We start from the raw sequence: 18,614 nt of genomic DNA on the forward strand, positions 1-18,614 counted from the left end.
CTTAGCCCAGTGTAAGTATTCAATGATGCTGATTAAGCTGTGCTCGTGAAGTTTGCAACCAAACAGTGATGCAGAATCAAATGTGAAAACGTGACTTGAAGCTTCAATAAGACAGTAACTAGGACCTAACTAGCATTTTATTTTTCTAGAGTGAAATGCTGATAGTGAAGCACTGTTACCCCTAAAAAGCTTCCAGTTTTCGTAAGTCACAGGGATTAGCACATAGTTTAAAGAAGAAATTTCGCCCTTTTTATGGTCTGTCTTTTCTATGTTCAAAGCTGTGTGAACCCTTAGATTTCCATGGTCGTGCTGAACTTACATCAAGGTAATTCCAATTAACCACCATCCTAAATCAAGCTTATTACAACAGAGAGCTTTGTATATCTGTAAAGAGTCTGGGTGTTCTTGCAAATAATGTATTTTTATTAGCAAACTGAAAATTCTGCTGCGCAACTCACTTTTGGCGGGGTGGGTGGGTGGGTATTCACTGTTATGTGGCAGCCTCTTGATGATGTGTAAATTTATTTTGCTGATGGTTTCAACTCTGAGTACTTGTGTTTACTTTTCAGAAGTCACGGTGATTTAAAGTTCAAGCAGACTTTTTCACCACTTCCTGCAGGCAGCCTTGTCTAGATCTGTTAAATACAGCTTCATTTAGCACCGGTGAAATGGTCTAAAAACCTGATGTGTTAGCTTTTGCTGCTGGGCTTGGAGAGGAAGGAGGTTATCTAAGAAAAGAAGAAGCTTGAAGTAAGCCCTCAAAGTAGGCTCCTGCTGCTCTTGTAGCCGTCTAAAGGTAACACGGCAATTTCCTTTGGTATTTAGTGGCTAGTAACTACCATGGTGCTTGAATCTTTGTTAAGAGTGTATTTAAATTGTATTTGGTAGTACCATTAGCTTATGGGGGGGGAAAGTAATTTTGTATTTTAAAATCTGATCTATAGAATCCCTTAGCTAGCTGGCATCACTTTTAGTAAAGTGATCAGGGTATCTTTTGCTTGTGTGGAAGAAAACTACTTCATATCGTGAAGTAGAAGGTTGGGTTTCTACCCACATGTAATAAAACAAAGACTGTCTAAGAACTAGTGGAATATCTAATAACTAAGAGAAATACTACATCATATCGCCCCTTACTTACTGTGTATTAGAGACCATACATTTAAAACATGGAACAGAACATTGCCTTTGCAGTTATCAGTAATTACCAATTACTAGAGAAACGCTGAAAATACTCTTTAAGAACTTGCTAATGTGGTAGAGTGTTAGAACAAGAATAAACTCATAAAGCAACTAGATTTTATCCAGTAAGATACGTAACATGTATCCTTTGATGTGAGGAAAGGGCATGTAGAACACATTATTAAAACTGCATTTGGTACAGTGCGGAAGGACAGTACCAGCACTGGCAGAGCAGTGTGCCGTGCCTGTGCCATCGTTTGCTAGAGCTACAAGACCTGCGGTGAGGAGCCATCAGAGGAGCTCATACAGAGGTGCGTGCCGTTTTGTGTCTTAATTACAGTGTGGTGACGCGGCTGCATTTAATTGCACTTTTTTCTGGCTTAGCTGTGTGCCTGTGCCCTGCCGTATGCGTGTTGTGTGCACGTATGGACGTGCACACCTTGGGGTTTGCAGTAAGGTTGGGTAGGAGATGGCCAGGATCGCCGCTGAGAAAAAAATAAATAAAAGTGATGGTAAGCAGTGGGATGAAGCTAATGGAGATTTCCAGGAGAAATATGACATTAGCTTCATTTGCAGTTAGTCCTCGTGCTGATGGAGGTGCCTTGGCGTGTCCCAGCAGTGGAGCTAATGGTGGTGGAAGCGCCCTGGCCCACTGCGGGGGCAGCAGTGTGGTGGGGCTGGGGGCTCTGCAGCAGCTGGGGGCTCCAGCCGGGGGCGGCAGGTGCAAACAGAAATAACAGGCGAAAGGGCCTGCGGTTGCCCCCCTTCCCTACCGCCCCCGGGCCCTGCCAAGGGCTTCCTTCCGCCCCGCACCACTGTAATTAAAGCCTTTATGACAATTACAGGGACAAACTGGGGCGGTTTAGGGGACTAGAGGCTGGAGGGACCACAACGGGTCACTGAAGTAAAGCGGTGCCGGGGTGGTCCCGGGCTGCGGTGTCCCCTATGCGTGCTGCGGCAGCCTTGGTGCAGTGCCCCGCGCATCCTCCGCGCAGGCGGGTACCGCTTTGTCGCGCGGGTACAACCCACCCACCGCCTGCTGCCGCTCGCCACCGGCACTGGGGCCTTCCCCGTGGGGGGACCCCGGTGCCACAGCGGGTCCCCTTCCCTCCCCCCGCCCCGTGTCTCCCTCTCCACCCGCGGGAGCGGCGCCTTTAAGAGGAAGCGCAGCTGTTTGTTGTTCCCCCCGCGCGCTCCACGCCGGCAGCGCCAGGGCCGCTCCCATTGGCTGCCGCCTCCCAGCTGCTGCCTGCGCGAGGCCGGCCGCGGGGAGGGCGGGGGGCCGCTGCGTGCGCCTGTGTGTGTGTGCGCGCCCGGGGAGGGAGGGGGCGGGGGCGGGAGCGCTCCGCTGTCCTCGCCTTCTGACTGGTCTTAAAAAAATGGGCTGCGGCTGGTCGCAGCCAACCGGCGGGGTGTTGCTATGTGCCAGCGGGAGGCGATTGGCCCGCGGCGGTGCCGCTCAGGGCCAGCAGGCTCGCGGACCGGCTATAAGGGGAGGGAGCCGGCGGGAGGGGGAGGGCGCTGCGGGGCTGCCTGGTGCGCGTCGGCCGCCGCGCTCCCTCTGCGCTTGGGGACGCGCTCGAGGCGGCCGCGCCGCGGCGAGTGAGTGCGGCGGGGGGGCGAGGGCCGGGCGGCGGGGAGGCCCGGGGCGGGGGGGCCGGGGCCGGGCTGCCGCTCGGAGCTGCGCCACAGCCGTGGCCCCGTCACGTTTCCCCCCCCCCCCCCCGCCACGGCCGCGGTAGAGCGGCGGGGGCGGGGGTGCTCCCTCGGGCGGGCGGCCCCGCGGTGCGGCGGGCTCTCCTCAGGGGAGCCGTGCTGCCTGGCGGGGGGGCCGGGGGCCGGCAGCCGCGAGTCGGGCTCGGCGAGCGGCGGCCTTTGTCTGCGGGGCCGGGCGAGGGGCTGGAGGCGGGGAGGGCAACAGGTCCGAGTCCGGGAGGGTGCCCCGGGCGCGGGGGTTCGCCGGGCGCGTCCAGCGGGGGAGAGCAACAGGCAGGACCCGCGGGAGTGGGGCAGGGGCCGGCCGTGCCCGGCGACCGCCAGAGGAGGGGCGGGGGACGGTCCTTCCCCACCGGCCGGCTCCTGCAGCCGGTAAATCCCTCACGCGAGCCGGGAAGCGCGGCGAGGGCCGTGCCTGGCACGGAGCTGTGAGGCTTGCGGCCCTGGGGGAGGGCAGCATTCCCGGGTGCTGCGGGCACCTCCTGACCCGCAGCCCGCACGGCCGGGGGCAGCGCCCCGCCCCGTGTGCTGGCACCGAGGCCCGGCAGACCGGGCCTTTCCCACCGGCAGGCCGGGCTCGCTGCTGCAGGAGTGACACGGTGCCTGGTGTGGCAGAGCTGCAGGGCACCTGGGTCCGCCTGGAGAGAGCATCTAGCGCTGAGGGCAGGCGGCTGCTGCGTGTGCTGCATTGAAACCGGTGCCCCGCAGGGAGCAGGGTTGGCTCTTTGGGTCTGTGTTGTTACTCGGGCCTCTGGTTAAGTGTGTAGCAGCTTCCTCTTACGCGGAGCGCTGTGCCAAGGTCCCAGGGCAGAGAGCGAAATGTCAAGGGTCCCTTGTCTTATGCTTCTCCACAGAAACTCACGGGTTTGATCCAGAAAAGCCAGAGAAGTTTGAGATGACAGAAGTAGCCACGGAGCGAGCTATGGGTCTGTAGCTTCAGGTTTTAATGCTGGTTTTTGAAGCCGGAGGAATTTGGAATGTGCCAGTTCAAAATGTGCTTTTGGTGGTGTAGGAAAAGAAGTTGAATCCTCACCCCCTTCTCCCAACATGTGGTGGAGTGAATCTGTCCCCACTTTTTTGTAGCCTCTGTCTTAAAATACAGAAAGAGGAAGGCCTGTCAAACTTGTGTTCTTAGCTTGCAGACGGCAGTTAAGCCAGGGGTGGGACGGTACACCTGCCTTCCTGACATTATCTTCCTCAGGGCCTACTACGTGCTCCAGATAAGGATTTTCTGCTAATGTGTTTACAGTTACTTAAAGCTTGTGCTGGGTAGCACAGAGAGGCCTTTGCTGAGTTAGGCAGTTGTAAACAAGCAGATACTAAGAGCGCTGCTTATAATCCATGAGAGGATTCTGCTTGGAGAGGATGTATTTTGTGACTTTGTTCTTGCAGAGCACTCCCATTGACTTTGTTTAAGATCTCATCGTGTTGGGATCCCTACCTCTCATTTCTTGTAAACATTGTTTGCTGTGTAACGGCACTGCTTGGATAGAGAACTAAGATATTCTCCTTTTTTCACTGTATTCCTAATTTTCATTTTATGCTGACAGACCATTTAAAAGTGAGCCTTGTGCTTGGAAGCTAGAGTTGGAAATGCTTTAGGGAGGTCAGAGAGATTGCTTTCATATGATGATGGTGTCAAGTGCTGCTTTTTTCTTTTTTTTCTTTTTTTTTTTAGCTTTTTTGCAGGTGTCTCTTTCATGGTGCCAGCATCAGGATAACTGGTAAAACTGTATTGGTTATTGAGCTCTCTTTTGTCCTCTGGATCCACAGATTTTGAATAAGTGATTTCCTTTCTTTGCTGTTTGGTGTGGGTGGTTGAGTCGGGGCTGTATTGAGGAAGACAGCATCACTACCTGTAAATCCACATTCCCTCAAAGGATCCTTGACTCATGGGTTGAATACCTGTTGCTGAGAGAGAATTTAATTAAGGAACTGGTCACTCTGGTGTAGGTCCTGGCTAGCAGTTTAGAAAGTGGGAGCTCCTTGATCTAGTGTGGTACTACAGAAGCATTGCAAGGATTGCAGAGGAGTAAAACCCATTTATTTATTGTTCTTGCATCATGGCCTTGCCTTTGACCATGTGTGCCTCTTGAAGAAATGCCAGTAAAGCTTTCATTGGGCTTTGTTCATTAACTGGCAAACCTTTGTTTGCCTGAACTTAAGCAGAGCCTTCTTTAGAGGTCAGCTGTGAAGTGCTAGAGCAGTGGGCTTCAGGAGGGATCACAAAGTGGAGTCTGGAATGGAGAAATTGAGAGTTCGGTTCTCTTAGCTGCTCTGAAGCTGATCAGTTATGTTTGAGGCAGAATGATGCGGCAGAGTGTATGTATTGCTTCGAATCCATAACAAAATACACTGCTTCCTTTTTTTTCCCCCTTCTTGGCAGAGACCTGTAAGTTGGTCCTTCAGGATGTTCCCTCTTTTCTGTGCTTGTTAAATTGGAGATCTTGTCTTCTGGATCTCATTGCAGTAACTAAAGGCTAAGGATGGGTTTCCTTTTCCTTCCAGAAGCCAAGGCAAGTCCATAGAAGATAATGGACTGTTCTGACTCAAGGATTTTCCAGTCCTTTAGAATGTATTTTTAGCTGGTAAATCAGCTTGTCTGTTGATGGTGTGATGCCGATTGAGGATCTGGATCTCTCTTTTTCTGCAAAACAAAGACACTTTATAGTGTGTCTTCTTTGGGGGGAAGTAAATACAGTTTTCCGGGTGGGCTGCTGCTCAGGAGTGCTGAGTCCTGGGCCTCAGGTATGCTCCCTGTTGCCTGCATTGGTCCCTGCTCTTCATCCTCCGTGAAGCTTGGCAGTTGGTTCTCTCTCAGAGTCTGTTCTCTTCCATGTCTTATTTGCCTTTTTGTTCCTCGTTTGTCAGGGCAGGTAGTTCTCTTGCAGTACATAAGCTGATTGTTCTTGTGTTCTGGCTTTGTAACTCTGCTCTGTAGCCACGTCTGCTTGGCCTGTCTGAGAGTGTTTTCAGCCGCTGATGCGGGATGTGTTGGACATCGGGAGCAGCTTCGTCTCCGGAAGCGTCACTAGACTGGCCAAGCCACTTAAGGCTGCAGGAAATAACATAATTAATGAGACTTAGTTCTCCCACATCTTGTACCTGACAATCTCAAGTCACTTGACAATGCTAATTAAAGCTAATCACACTCCTCTGTTTTTAGTAAATAGCTATTATCCCTGCTTCACTCTTGCTTTAACAAATGATAGTGCCAGGCAATGTGAGTCATTGGAAGTTAAGGGAGCGCAACCCGTAAGAGCTGCTTTCCGGTCTCTTTGCGCAGGCTTACACATCCAGTTAGGAATAGTTTCTTTCACACCTCTTCCAGTGTTGGTGTAGCGTGTTAAAAGGTGTGATGTTTTGCTGACTCACAAAAATAAGTAGCTATTTGCGGTTTTTTTTTTTTTTTTACTGCCATTGTGACTTTTATAGAGCTAAACTCCCGAGGTCAGGCAAAGGCTATTAAAAGTTTCAAAACCTGAGGATGTTTTGAATTTGCCCTTCAGAGAACTTTTTGATCCACAGAGAGGGAAGGCAGAGCGGTGTCAAAAGCTGCGGTCTCACTTCTCCTGTTTCATATTGGCAGTGGCTTCACTATGAGGACAAAAATGTAGCATGGTATGACCCAGGCATTGCACAGCTCTGCCACAGAACTCTGGAAGATTGAAATTTCACTGATGAAATATTGCTAAAGGATGGCTCAAGCAACATGTTATTAAAAACAGATTGTCCAGCATCACAAAAAAAGATGGAGTTACTAATTAACTGTGTATGGGGGAAATCTTAACGAGAATCCCAGGTACTCCCAGCGCAAACATGTGTCAGTAGGCACAGAACTGTAAGAGATGAGTCAGTTCACATACCTTGGCAGTAACGTGCAGGGTAGCGAGGATATCCAGGAGGAACTAGTGACAGGAACTGGCAAGGTAACAGCTGACTTGACCATCTTAAAGTAGATTTAGCTATAAAGTATCTGTCATGTGAAGATTCAAGCTATAAATTTTCACCTGACTTTGTGCCTTTGAGGTGTGGGTTGCTGAGTGAAAGCTAGAGGGATGCTGACTGAACTGCCATGGAAGGTACGTACCTCGTTAATATGGTAGCTGTTGCATAAAAAGTGTTACTGGCAGAGATGGGTCAGAATTCAGCATCTTATCCATAGCTTTACTCAGAAGAGAGACAGATGTACCAGAGTAGAAAATGAAGTCACTGTCTCTCCTGTGACAGCTGTGCTTCTGGGCAGTGCGAGGCTAGTTAAAAGATGCTCCTGGGAAGAGCTCTCTGAGCAGATGGGTTGCGTGCGCAGATGAAAACTTACAGGATTTGACAAGGGGAGCTTGCATGTAGCAAGTCATGACAGGCAGCTGTGGCAAATCCTTCTTTCAACTACAAATGACTTCAGAGGATATTGGAAGGATACTTGGTGATAGACAAATGTTCTCACAGTGTTCCCTGTCAGTACCCAGCCTTTATCAGGGAAACGGATGATCCATCTAGCAGACCAGATTAATTGAATCCTCGTCATACCTACATTTGCTAAGAAGGAAGATAATAGAGGAATGTAAGGAGCACACCAAAACAAATGTAACGACATGAGATGATTTGGATAGCTGAACTGTTCTACAATTAAAACAAATGAGGAAGAGAAGTTGAGAAGGTAGAGTGTTTCCATTTTGTCAGTAAAATTGGCCATTTGGATGGGAAGAACTTTTCCTTGACGTCTTTAGTTCAGGTTGGTACTGGGATAGCAAGGTGAGGGTCGGCTTTCGTGTTGTAGAACACTGTATATGTGTAATACTGGCAAAGGATGATGTCCTTGATCTGTGGTCACATTGAACGTGTAGCTTGCTTGAGCAGAAGGATGGGTGTGAATTGAAGAGCTTCATCTTACAGTTGGTTTGAGCCATTGCTGTGGTCTCAGTCGAGTGCATCATACCTGCTTGGCCACTTCAAAGGAAGGAGCGTTACCCCGTTGTGGGGGATGCTGGCATGAGTTTCTGCAAAATGTTAAGGGAGGAAATGGAGTAATTTGTGTTTTAAATTAGTTCAGCCTTGCTGTTTTTGTTTATTTGTGGCACAAGTGGGACTTGCCGGTAGGAACAAAAGTAAGCGCTGGCTTGTTTCACGTGTGTCTTGGCCAGCCACGATGCTTTTCTGCATGAATGTTTCCTCCTGCATTTGGTGATGCGCATTGGCCTCTGTTGTAACTGGTTATTGAATTCAGCTGTGGTGGGGTGTACCTGCAAAGCAAAGGTGGACAGCTTGCAGCTATAACACTTGCCATGCTGCTTGTTATCAGCTGTGCAGGCTCTTCTGCATTGCAAAGATATTGCTGCCAGGCAACTCATCAGAGAGTGGGAAGAGAATTCAGCCAGAGGTGTCAGTCATTCCTCGGTAGAGGCTGAATCTTGCAGTCCACGTTCATGTGGTTTCAGAGACAGGCCCAGAAAAGGTAACAAATTTTGAAGGCAGCCCTGTGAAACGATATCTGTCCTGGCTGTCCTGTGCCTTTTGAGACGAAATTGTAAAGTGAAGAATTTGATTAAAATTTCCAGGATGATTTCCCTTTGCCACTCGCCGGTGGTGTCTGTGGCATGTCTGAGTGGATTGTTTTGAACAGCGTGCTTTGTTCTGAATTGTGGGTAGAGATGAGTTAGCAGTTCTGACACTGAACAGGCTGAGTCCAGCTTTAGATATGTAAATAAAGTCAGAAAGTTCCCATGGTCATCTGGTCTCTGTAATCTGCTGCCAGGAAAGAAGCATCTCTGCACTGTCTTCATTCACCAGGTTATTTTAACCTGTTCCTTCGCTCCCCAGTCAGGTGTGCACTGCAGTTCAGTACAAGAAAGCTTTTGCTTTGAACGCAGGGGTCCTCTGGCCTTGCTTCTCACCACACGGTTGCACTTGAGAACCTGGAAATGCACTGGTGTAGATGTTATTTAAAAAAAAAAAAAGTGAAACTTTAAAATGTAAAAATCTCTAAATTAAAATTTTAAATCTCCAAATTGATAGAAGGCAAATCAACTATGTGAAGAAAAATTTGAAACAATAATTACTTTGGTTTTAATAAGTTATGGTTTAATAGTGTGTACAGTGACAAAGCTAGAGAGACTTCAAAACAATTCCAAACCAAAATGAGTTATGAAGATTTGCTGTTTGTTCCTTTTAAGGTTCAACTCATTTTTATGTACCTTCCATGTTGTCTTCATAGAAAGCCTCTCCATCAGAGAGACTAAGTTTGTTGTAGGGGTGCTGAGTGTATTTTCAACATGAAGAGTTGTGATAGACCATGGACTGACATATTGCTGGTTTTTAAAAAAGAAAACAACCCCCCCAAAAAACCCAACCTTTAAAATGTGTTTAATATAATGTGCAGTGACAGTTTTGACAGGTTTAGTATTGATAGCTGTTCAGCAGAATAATAACGCCGATGTTTTTCCTGACAGGCTGGCTATGCTATGTGGAGCATGGCAGGTGCAGCGTGGTTGGCGTCCTGCCTGTCCCGGATTCACTATGGCCAGATCGTCTTTAATTGCTTCCCACTGGATCTCTTTTGGATGCCCTCTAGTGGTTTCCTGGCAATTGTCTGCAGTACTGTTTGCCAGCTGTATTGCCTCTTTGCATCCATCTATCCATCCAGGTCCTTTTTCCCAGAGTGATGAAGTGCTGCCTAGCAGTGAAGGGTGCTGCCTCCAGTGTGCAGAAGAGAGAACTAGGGCCCGCAGAAGTGAAGTGGCTTGCTAGGAGGTATTCAGGGGAATAAAGAGGGTTATTTCTGGTTGGAGGCAGTCTTAAGTGAGAAACCTGCTCCCTGCTACTACTAGTAATGCAGCTGTGTCCGTGTATCTGATAAATGTAAATGCCGAGGATTCCTGCCGGCCATCTTCCACCATCTCTCCTGTTATTTTCCCATCTCCAAGGACTTTGCAGGGTTTGGAGAATGAGCTGCAGGAGCGAAGGTGTTAGAGGAGGACACTTACAGTTCATGTATCAGTAATGACTTTTGTTGATCATGCTAGTACTGCTGAGCTGGGTGCAGTGTCATCAAGGATTTGAAATTGGTGCATTTCAGAAACTTGATACTGAAGGAGTAAAGGTACATTGTGTTACGCCCATGTGCTATTTAAACTTCTTTCTTGGCTTTTCCTTGTGTTCAGTGTTTAAATTCAGAATGGTCATCCTTTCTTTCAGGGCCTTTCACAATGTACATCCTACCCTCCTACCTTCAGATGATCTGGCTTCGTCTTTTCCAAAGCTGTTGCAGTCCTGTGTGGTAGCGAGGATCTCCAGGACTGCCCCATCGAGGATCTTTTGTTGCAGTACTCCATCATCAGAGCATGAAAGCTCTTTTACTGTGCCAGGTGTCTGTGAGGGTCCAGCACCTCACATTCGGACACTAACTTCAATTCCATAGGGAAGCAAAACTGGGCATTAAACCCAGACTCCAATTTCAGCGTATCATCTCGGAGACTAGCCGCCTTCTTTCAAACCGCAATGCATTAAGCAACATTAAGGCAGTTCCCATGTCAAGAAAACCCTTGTAAGTAAGCGTGCTTACCTCAAGCATTTTCTTATAATCATGCTAAGACCCTGGAGCAACGCAGGCTGCTGCAGTTTGTGACCTTGTAGAAGCTGAAAACTCTCCAAACCTGATTCCTCTTGTGCTTTCATTGCACTCAACATAAGTACGTCTCTAGCTGTTTCTATATTAATGAGAAGAGATGCTGAAGAAGAAAGGTTGGGTTTCAAAATAGATGGCCTTTTTTCAGAGCTACTACAGGCAGCTGTGGACTAAAGTTTATCTTAAAAATCAAATAATCCATAAAACAAACCTACAAACCTAACAAACCTGTTGTTTGTCCTGCCAGAATGAAACTTGGCAGGATTAAGCAGGGCAGTCCCAACATACACCGTGCATGCAAGCAGTACATTCAGCTGATTCTCTCACCAGTAACCACAGTAAATGATGTTGATAAGCTTTTTCCCTATAATTCTTCCCTTTTGACTAAACCAGTTTTCTGAATTCTTGTGAACTAATTAATATGCACAGATTTCTGTTCCATAGACTTGAGTGTGTCCATCCCAGAGATAAACTTCTCTTGAAGAATAAAATGAAAATACAGGATTATGTTGCTGCTGACAGATATTAATTCTCTAACAATATTGGGCACAATGATAAACTAATCAAACCTTTTTTCATAAATTTTTTTATTAAAGTGAATGGAATGACTCCACTAATGCCCGCTGTCAGCAAGGTTAATGAACATGAACTCGTCTTTCTGAAAAACCAGAGGCACAGCCTGAAATCGTCCCCACACCTTTGTTCTACAGTAGAAGGAATGCACTGTTAGCTGTTAAATGTATTATAGTTCAAATTTATCTGCTACTAGGAAAAAGAAAAAATACAGGTGGGTGGTTTTTGCATTGCTGAGAGCCACGGATACTGTTTAATACATTTCAAGATGATATTCAAGACAAACATGGGTCCTTACAAGCTACTAGCTGTGCTCATGGATGTAGGAATGCATTTCCTGTTGGTTTTCCTTCCTCAGCCTTGCTATGATGAGGACAGAGCTCTTGGTAGATGGTGCACACAAACCACGGTTGGGCTGACAGCTGTACAAGGGTAGTGCCTTTATAAGGTATGGCTACCGTATATGAACTTATCTGAAGTTTTTTTTCAAGGCAGTTTCTTACCTAGGGTTCCCACCAAGATCTTGGCTCACAAATCTTTGCTCTCTCCCCTGCCTTAGGCAAAGAGATCAATTTGGTTTGCCATCTCACCACAGTACTGAGAACAGGAATTGCAATTCATCTTAATATAGGCTCTAGTATCATTTCACTTGAATATTTTTTTTGTCCACTTCTAAAAGGGCAAACGTTTTTGCTGATGTTAAATGTGTTACGAGGTTGAATAAAAGAAAGCTCATGAAATGCTTTTGCAGAAAGCTGCATGCAGCAGATATTTTTTTGTGCGCATCTGTGTTCATTTCTCAGTTAGATAAATGCAGTTGTAGTATTTCCTAGTTTACTCGTTCTAAAGTGTTGATGCTTGGGAGGCCTGGACAAGAGGGGTCAGCAAACCACGAATTATATTATTCTGGTCAGGTATCATTTACGTCTCCATTTGGCTTTGAGGATGCCTGTAGACTGCTTTCTTCAGCTGTTGTGTTGCAGTGCTGGGCAGCCGATCAGAAAAGATATGTTTGGCAGGACAGTGTGGGAGGGAAGTAGTAAAACTGGTGGTTGGTATATTTACCTATCCGTGCTGAAGAAAAGGAGAGGGCATTGCGCAGTTTCCTTACAAATCAATGAAATCTAAGATTTAGACACAGCCTGTTTTCTCATTCAGAAATCAGGTAAAGCGATTGCCAGTCCTTCCTTGCACTTTCCTCCAGATGGTCTGTCCTGTGTAATCTGTTTCTTTTAGACAGGGCTTGGTAGTTTGCCTTGGAATCCAGTTGCATTTGGCCCCAGAAAGAGCACACTTAGTCTTCTGCTTCCGTGCACTTGGAGGACAAGGCACATGGCTCACAAATTCCAGGTTCTGAGATGTGTTAAGGCTGGCATGTAGCATATCAGCTGTTGAAGCAGGGGTTTGGAATTTGGGGATGGTTCTGTTGTATTGTGACTGTAAAGGTGGCACTTGGTTAGTTCAGGAAGGCTGGGATGTGTTGCTTTTACTTAGATCAGCAGAAAATAAGGAAGGATTTGTGTTGTTTTGCATGTTGTTTCTGCCCTGTTGCAAGTTTAGGGTTCAGTCCTCAAGGTGTTCCTTACCCTGGAGCAGAAAACAATGCTGTCTAATACAAAACTTCACTCGGTTTTGACAAAATCCTGGTGCAAGTGGAGAACTTGGGCAGGATGCTGGTGAAGACTGCCTGACTTCTCCAATTAGAAGTAGAATTTGTAGAAGACAAATCTTGCTGAAATCCAGAGATGCAGCTGTGTACCAAATAGCGCCCAGGCAGTCTGCTTAGCTACAGGTTGGCCAGATAAATTCCCAGCAAGATCCCTTTGGACTGAAAAGTTCCTACTAAGCTGAGAAGCGAGCCTTTCTGTGTCAGGATGGGTCTTCCAAAGCTCTCACTGTAACTTTAATTGGAAAAGGTTGATCTGATTAGTGTTTGCAAAGAGCTTTGAGGATGAAGAGTGCTATGTAAGTGCTGACTGTTATGATTGTGATAGATATGCTTTATCAGCAGTTTGCTGGATGAGTAAGACTTCCCCCCCCATTTGACTGTAAGGGAGAGCTTCTGCCCTGGAGAACAGAAGAAAAGTACTTCAGAAAAAGAAAAAAATGGGTATCCTGTTGTCTTACTGGAATTTGCCTCCTGTTGAGCACTGTGGATGGTCATAATGTAATGAAGCTTTGACTGCACCAACTGGTGCGTGTGTGAGCCTATGACAGCCCTCCAGTCTTGTGCTTGTAGGAACTCTTTACTAGGAAGATTGCAGATAGCATGCCTGACTTTTGGGATTGTCCAGCCGGCAGTGGGTTCAGTGGGTAATGCTTTCAGAAACGCTAAAGCAACGTGGGTACCTTGAATCTTCCTTTTCAACAATTGCTTAGGAGCAGAAGTGATGAAGACAGAGGTTTCCCTAAGTGGGAAACTTTAGTTCACTTCAGTACCCAAGCGATGAGGTTTTTTTGCAGATCTCTCTCTCTGACGATGATCATGCGGGAGGCTTTCCAGCAACCAGCAGTAACAGGTTCACAGTCTGATTTTTGTTGTTGTTTTCAAGAATGACTTGGATGGTTTTGTCACGGTGAGCTACTTGTGACCAATGCTAACACTGGGCAGAAGACATCATCTAAACGGGATGCGTATGAGTTCTGCAGGATTGCTTCCTACAGCAATTTTCCTGGGCCCTGCCTTCAGTTCCCCAACTGACTTTTGGATTTCCATCCTGCTGTTTCAACTCTTTCCCCTTTAGTAAACCAGAGAGGTGTATTTGCTTGTAACAGCTCCAGTCCAGCCGTTCTCTTCAGCATACCTTGAGCCAGGTGCGTGGCTGGTGCTTTTTCTGGGAAGGTGTATCCTACTGAGCAGCAGCAGAGCCAGGTTAGCACACAAAGTCCAGGGAGCTATTTTAGCAGTGTAGCAGCGTCATGACCTGGACTGGTTTTATTTTGACCTGGAAGATCATCAGCTGTGCTTCAGACGAGTTACTCATACCGGCTTAGAGACCAGCTCTTAAGCTTTTGTACTTTTCTGTTTTGTCCACTTCAGAAGGAGGTCAGGTGTGGGGGGTTTTATTTCTTGGTTTTCATATTTGGGGGTGGGGAGTGTTGGTGGTGTTCCAGTAGTTGAGACACAAAGTACAAACTTAGAAACTGAACAGAATCACATGTTTTATGGAAAGGAAAATCCTTGTGGGAGGAGCAGCCAGAGTTCATGATTAATTTCTAGAGCATGCATGCACGCCATGTATCAGGGAGGGAGGGGAGCTGTTTCCTTTATCCTTTATGCTTCATCCATCCTCAGAAGAAACATCAGTAGCTGGTAAGGCTTATGATGTGGGATCTGAAAAAGTGATTTCTTCCCAAAAGAGAGCCAGACCTGAGCTGCCTTGCAGGTTCTGTGGGATGATGTCAGATTGTAAAAAGGTGTTTCCATCCTGAATTGCATTTTTAACTGTCTCTTGCTATCAAGAATAGTCTTCAGAGGCTGCCCCTTGCTTAAACTGCTGTCGGATGTTACAAGTTAGAAAAAAAATAAAATACTAGAGTGCAGTTTATAGAGTAGCCTCCACCTTCAGAGCTTGCAGGGAGTTCTAAAGGAGTGTAATGAAGTAATCGTCCATTTCCCATGTGGGAACTAGGGCAGAATGGAGAGAAGAACTGGTTTGGTGACTAGTTTGGTTTTGTACTTTCCTGGTGGCTGAGGAAACCCACGTCCAGCTCCCAACTTTCCTGCGGGCTTCCGGAGTGTCGCACCAGTGAGTCACAGGGGACAGGCAGGGCTGGCGCTGGGCCCTGACGTTCTCTCTGGCTCTCAGAGCCCAGCTTCTCTGAGGGGTGGTGCGGAGTTGGACCTTGACGTGTGCAGCTCCCCAGCGGTATTTGGGAGACTAGGCTTGATGAAAATTATCTCCTTAGCACCTCTGTAGTCATTTCCAAATCCATTAAGTGCTGGAAGAATGAATAGAGATTGCGAGCATTGGAGTAATAGGAAGATGGTAGATAACAAAAGCAGGAAGATGCGAGGGCAGTCAGCATGTCGGTGGCTGAGCTGTGAATAAAAGACTGTTCTTGGTCTAATCCGCAGACATCACACCTGCCTCCTGGCTGCTCTGACTCTTCCCTGCTCTCTTGATTGAACCCTAGATCCTCCTGTGGGCTAAGAGACCATTGTCACCTTTGTGAGCTGAGCGTTCTGTCTTTTCTCTTATGAACTTAGGTTTGCGTGAAGTCCCCCGCTGCCTCTGCCCAACTCTCTTCCTCTGAAGCAGTCACCAGCGTGTGGAGCCTGCCCCACACCCATCCCCTGCCAAACCACGGCCTTTACCTGCGTCTTCCGGTGTTTCCCGTGCGACCCGTCCTGTGGGAGTGCCTCCTGGGCCACCCCAGAGTTCACGCAGCGCTCAGTGGCTCCAATGGTGAAGATGACAAGGTCCAAGACTTTCCAGGCATATCTGCCTTCGTGCCACAGGACCTACAGCTGCATTCACTGCAGGGCTCACCTTGCCAACCACGATGAGCTCATTTCCAAGGTACGTGCATGACCTCACCCGCGGGTGATGCTCCTCCCCGGGGAGCGGAAGGGTGCGTTGGCTCACGCTGCACGTCAGTTGCTGCAGAAGTTCCTGGCCTTAACTGGTACCACGGTTTATGCTTGGAAAACGGGCTCTCAGCCTAAAGGATCTATTTGTGAGCTACCGTTTTTGGTTTTAAGTGATTTTGAAATTAGCTGTAGGGGACAGATTTCCAAACAAGGGCCTCTGGAGTGCTTACAGGTGGTCTGTCTCTTCACATGATACCGCCTCCTCCCTCTCCAGCTGTAAAAACTACACTAACTGATGGTCAGGACTGCGTAAATTACCTTCCCAGTACTTCTTGTTCATGTACATGCTTGTCAGCATAGCCCAAGGGTTGCTGCACGATCATGATCTGGATGATGTTGCCTCTGTTAAACTCTGAGCTGCCCTAAGCGACTATGCTAAAGCCCCTGCTTAAGGGAAGCTTCTCTGACACTTCTGCAGAAATGTAAGATGGCTTTCTGAAGGCTCCTGAGTTGTTGCTGAAACCCTCATATTGTTGCCAGTCTACTAACAAGACACTCTGCAGTGAAAAAGTAAAGGGTGAATCATAGGATGTACTCTGAGCTGGGAAGGGTGGAAAGATTCCGTCCTGTCTGTGATCACAAGGGGAAGGGGTCTTCAGGATAAGCTAAATTAAGGGCTTTCAGAGCCAGTAAGTCAGGGGCCTTGGGTGCAGAGGGAGCAGGCCAGCAAGAGGGATCTCTTTCTGAAGTGCAAAAGCTAAACTTTCTCAGAGCATCTGTTGGAGCCTGCAGTGCCTGGCTCTGGTCAGGCATCAAGTTTCCAGGTTTTGGCTGCCTTGGCGATCAACTGTTTCCATAAAGTTTATTCAGCTTATAAAATCTGTGTTCAGAAAAAACAGATGCACCATGGGATTTATTAGGTGAGGTGAGAGGAAATTGCACTGTGAGCATTGTGTGTGTGTGCGCAGCTTAAACCGGTTCAGTATCTTGGAGCAGCCTTGAGAAGAAAGGCCACAATCACAAGGGACGGACGTGCCTTGCCTGTTAGAAAGTGTGTAGTGTTTCCCGTTTTCTTGTTTGCACAGGAAAGATTAGAACTTGTCACCTTGCATCAAGGGCATCTGTCCTTACAGGGCTGACATCTTGGCAGCTGTGGAGGTCCTTCTGGATTCTCCCGTGTTGGGTGCTCAGACCTTCATCTTCTACTGTAGGCTGGCTCCTTCCTTTTTCTCTTGGTTGTTGTGTGGGCCAGGTTGATGTGTACCTGTGTGATATTGTCTCCATGCCAAACACTTGAATTTAAATACTCTGGTGTGAATAATGGCGATTGCAGACTGCTACAATTTTGTGTTTTGCAGTTTCTGAATAAGCAGGCTTCTTATTAGGCAATTGCCTCCAAGTCATCCTGGGCCTCGTGGGGGCTCCTCTTGGTCTGGTACAGATGCAGTGGTTCTTAGCAGAGCTGTCCTTGACGACCACAAATCCTCAAGCTTTTCAAGAGGAGAAGGTTGTACATTTCCTTGACAGAAAGAAGTTTTGAAATGTAAATGTCAACAGCAGCCTGTGCCCAGGTCTGAATGTGAAATACTCTTGGATGGGCTATGTGGCTTGAGGCTCCTATGCTCAGCTGAGCTATCTGTAAAATGGGGTAGTCACTCCCCTGCCTTTTCATTGGGAGAGTTGTCAGCTGGATTTTGTGTTGGGATGCAGAAGATGCTTTACTAGATAAAGAAGATGTGGTTTACTTACAGTTTTTATGGTAGGTTAGAGTTTGTGCTCTGCTTTGGTTTGGTTTGGTTTTGTTTTGACATAGCTGGTCCCTAGCCAAGGAAGGCACAAGGCTATGCATGCCCAATGGTTTCACCTTTGATGCTTCCTTCCCCTCCTTGTTCCACGTTCACGCTTCTTCTGGTTCACTGTGCAATGCAGCCAGCTTTGCAGGTAAGTAGCTTCCAGCAGGGGAATGCCAGTGCTGCAGACGGTGTGGAATTTGAGCTTCTAAGCCGTTGAGACATGCAGAAACTGCCCAAGAATGCTGACTGTTAAAATACGGACACAAGAGGGAAGGTATGAAAGCCCAATGAGGCTATGTGTATTGAATCATGGAAGTATTAACTATGGTGCACTGTGGTGCTTGTGTCTGCTTGTTCTAAAAGTTCAGTGTAGACTGTGGTGTAAATTTGTAAAAAAGTGTTGGGACTGGATTGCTGGTGGAGCAGTAGCGGGTCATGCAACTTGAATGCAACGGGTTTGGGGTTTTAGGTTTTATTTCTCAGTTATAAACCTTAGTAAGATACGTTCTTTGTATAATTGAAAACTTTATTAAAGTAATTGTGCAATCATAGTTTGTACAACTGGCTATAAACTGAGAACAGAAGGGCAGTCCCTGCCTCAAGGGGTTTCCAATATGTGTAGAAACTTTCCCAGGCAAACTTAAATAGTCATCTTTTTATCTGAGTTGTTTTAAACATCTCCCCAAGGCCTTCTGCAGTTCTTTCATCACAGCCTTATATTAGCATCTGAGAACCAGGCAGTGCAATTGTCATACTTGTTTTCCATATGAAAATGTGGCAAATGGAAGGAAGAAACAAGTGCCATGAGGATTGAAGAGGGAGTGGGAGATTTTGTCAAATCGGAGTGTTTCTCAGTCTGCAGTGTATCTCATCTTGAACCTATGTCACTTTAATCAAAACAGCCCAAATGACACCATCTTTGGAAACATTCCCCAGAAAACAGGCTTTTATGTAACAGTAGGGTGTTGGTGATTTGGCTCGATGAAATTAATTCCTTTTATTCCTTTTGCCCGGAGTTGTGCGGAGACGACATGAGAGCTGTGCTGCTTTGCATGCCATGAGCTTTGAGCTCCTTTGGATACATACAAGTTGCACCACTGGCCTGTGCTGTTGGCTGAAATTGGCTCAGGCTGGAGCTGAATCCCAGTATTGTTCTGTGTCAGGCCATACTTTATTTCCTCTTCATCTCCAAGTT

The 18,614-nt window shown here is 47.2% G+C and overlaps 1 protein-coding gene across 6 annotated transcripts in view; it reads left to right on the plus strand.

Moving 5' to 3' along the window:
* Window positions 1–2,673: 2,673 nt before the first annotated feature.
* YPEL2 (yippee like 2) overlaps window positions 2,674–18,614 on the plus strand; it is a 39,077-nt gene continuing 23,136 nt past the window's right edge. For 2 of the 6 annotated variants that reach the window (XR_005831451.1, XM_040618174.1), the window contains exons 1-3: window positions 2,708–2,781; window positions 3,750–3,821; window positions 15,303–15,615. Coding sequence is in view for 5 of the 6 variants with exons in the window: in XM_040618174.1 (XP_040474108.1) it covers window positions 15,499–15,615 (117 nt within the window). In the remaining variant the exon portion in view is untranslated. Of the gene's footprint in view, window positions 2,782–3,749; window positions 3,822–4,604; window positions 9,995–10,089; window positions 10,439–15,302; window positions 15,616–18,614 lie in introns of those variants that run through there. The other 4 variants (XM_040618192.1, XM_040618207.1, XM_040618198.1 and 1 more) reach the window with 4 other exon arrangements.

The sequence above is a fragment of the Falco naumanni genome, chromosome 1 (assembly GCF_017639655.2).
Source record: "Falco naumanni isolate bFalNau1 chromosome 1, bFalNau1.pat, whole genome shotgun sequence".
NCBI classification, from domain to species: domain Eukaryota; kingdom Metazoa; phylum Chordata; class Aves; order Falconiformes; family Falconidae; genus Falco; species Falco naumanni.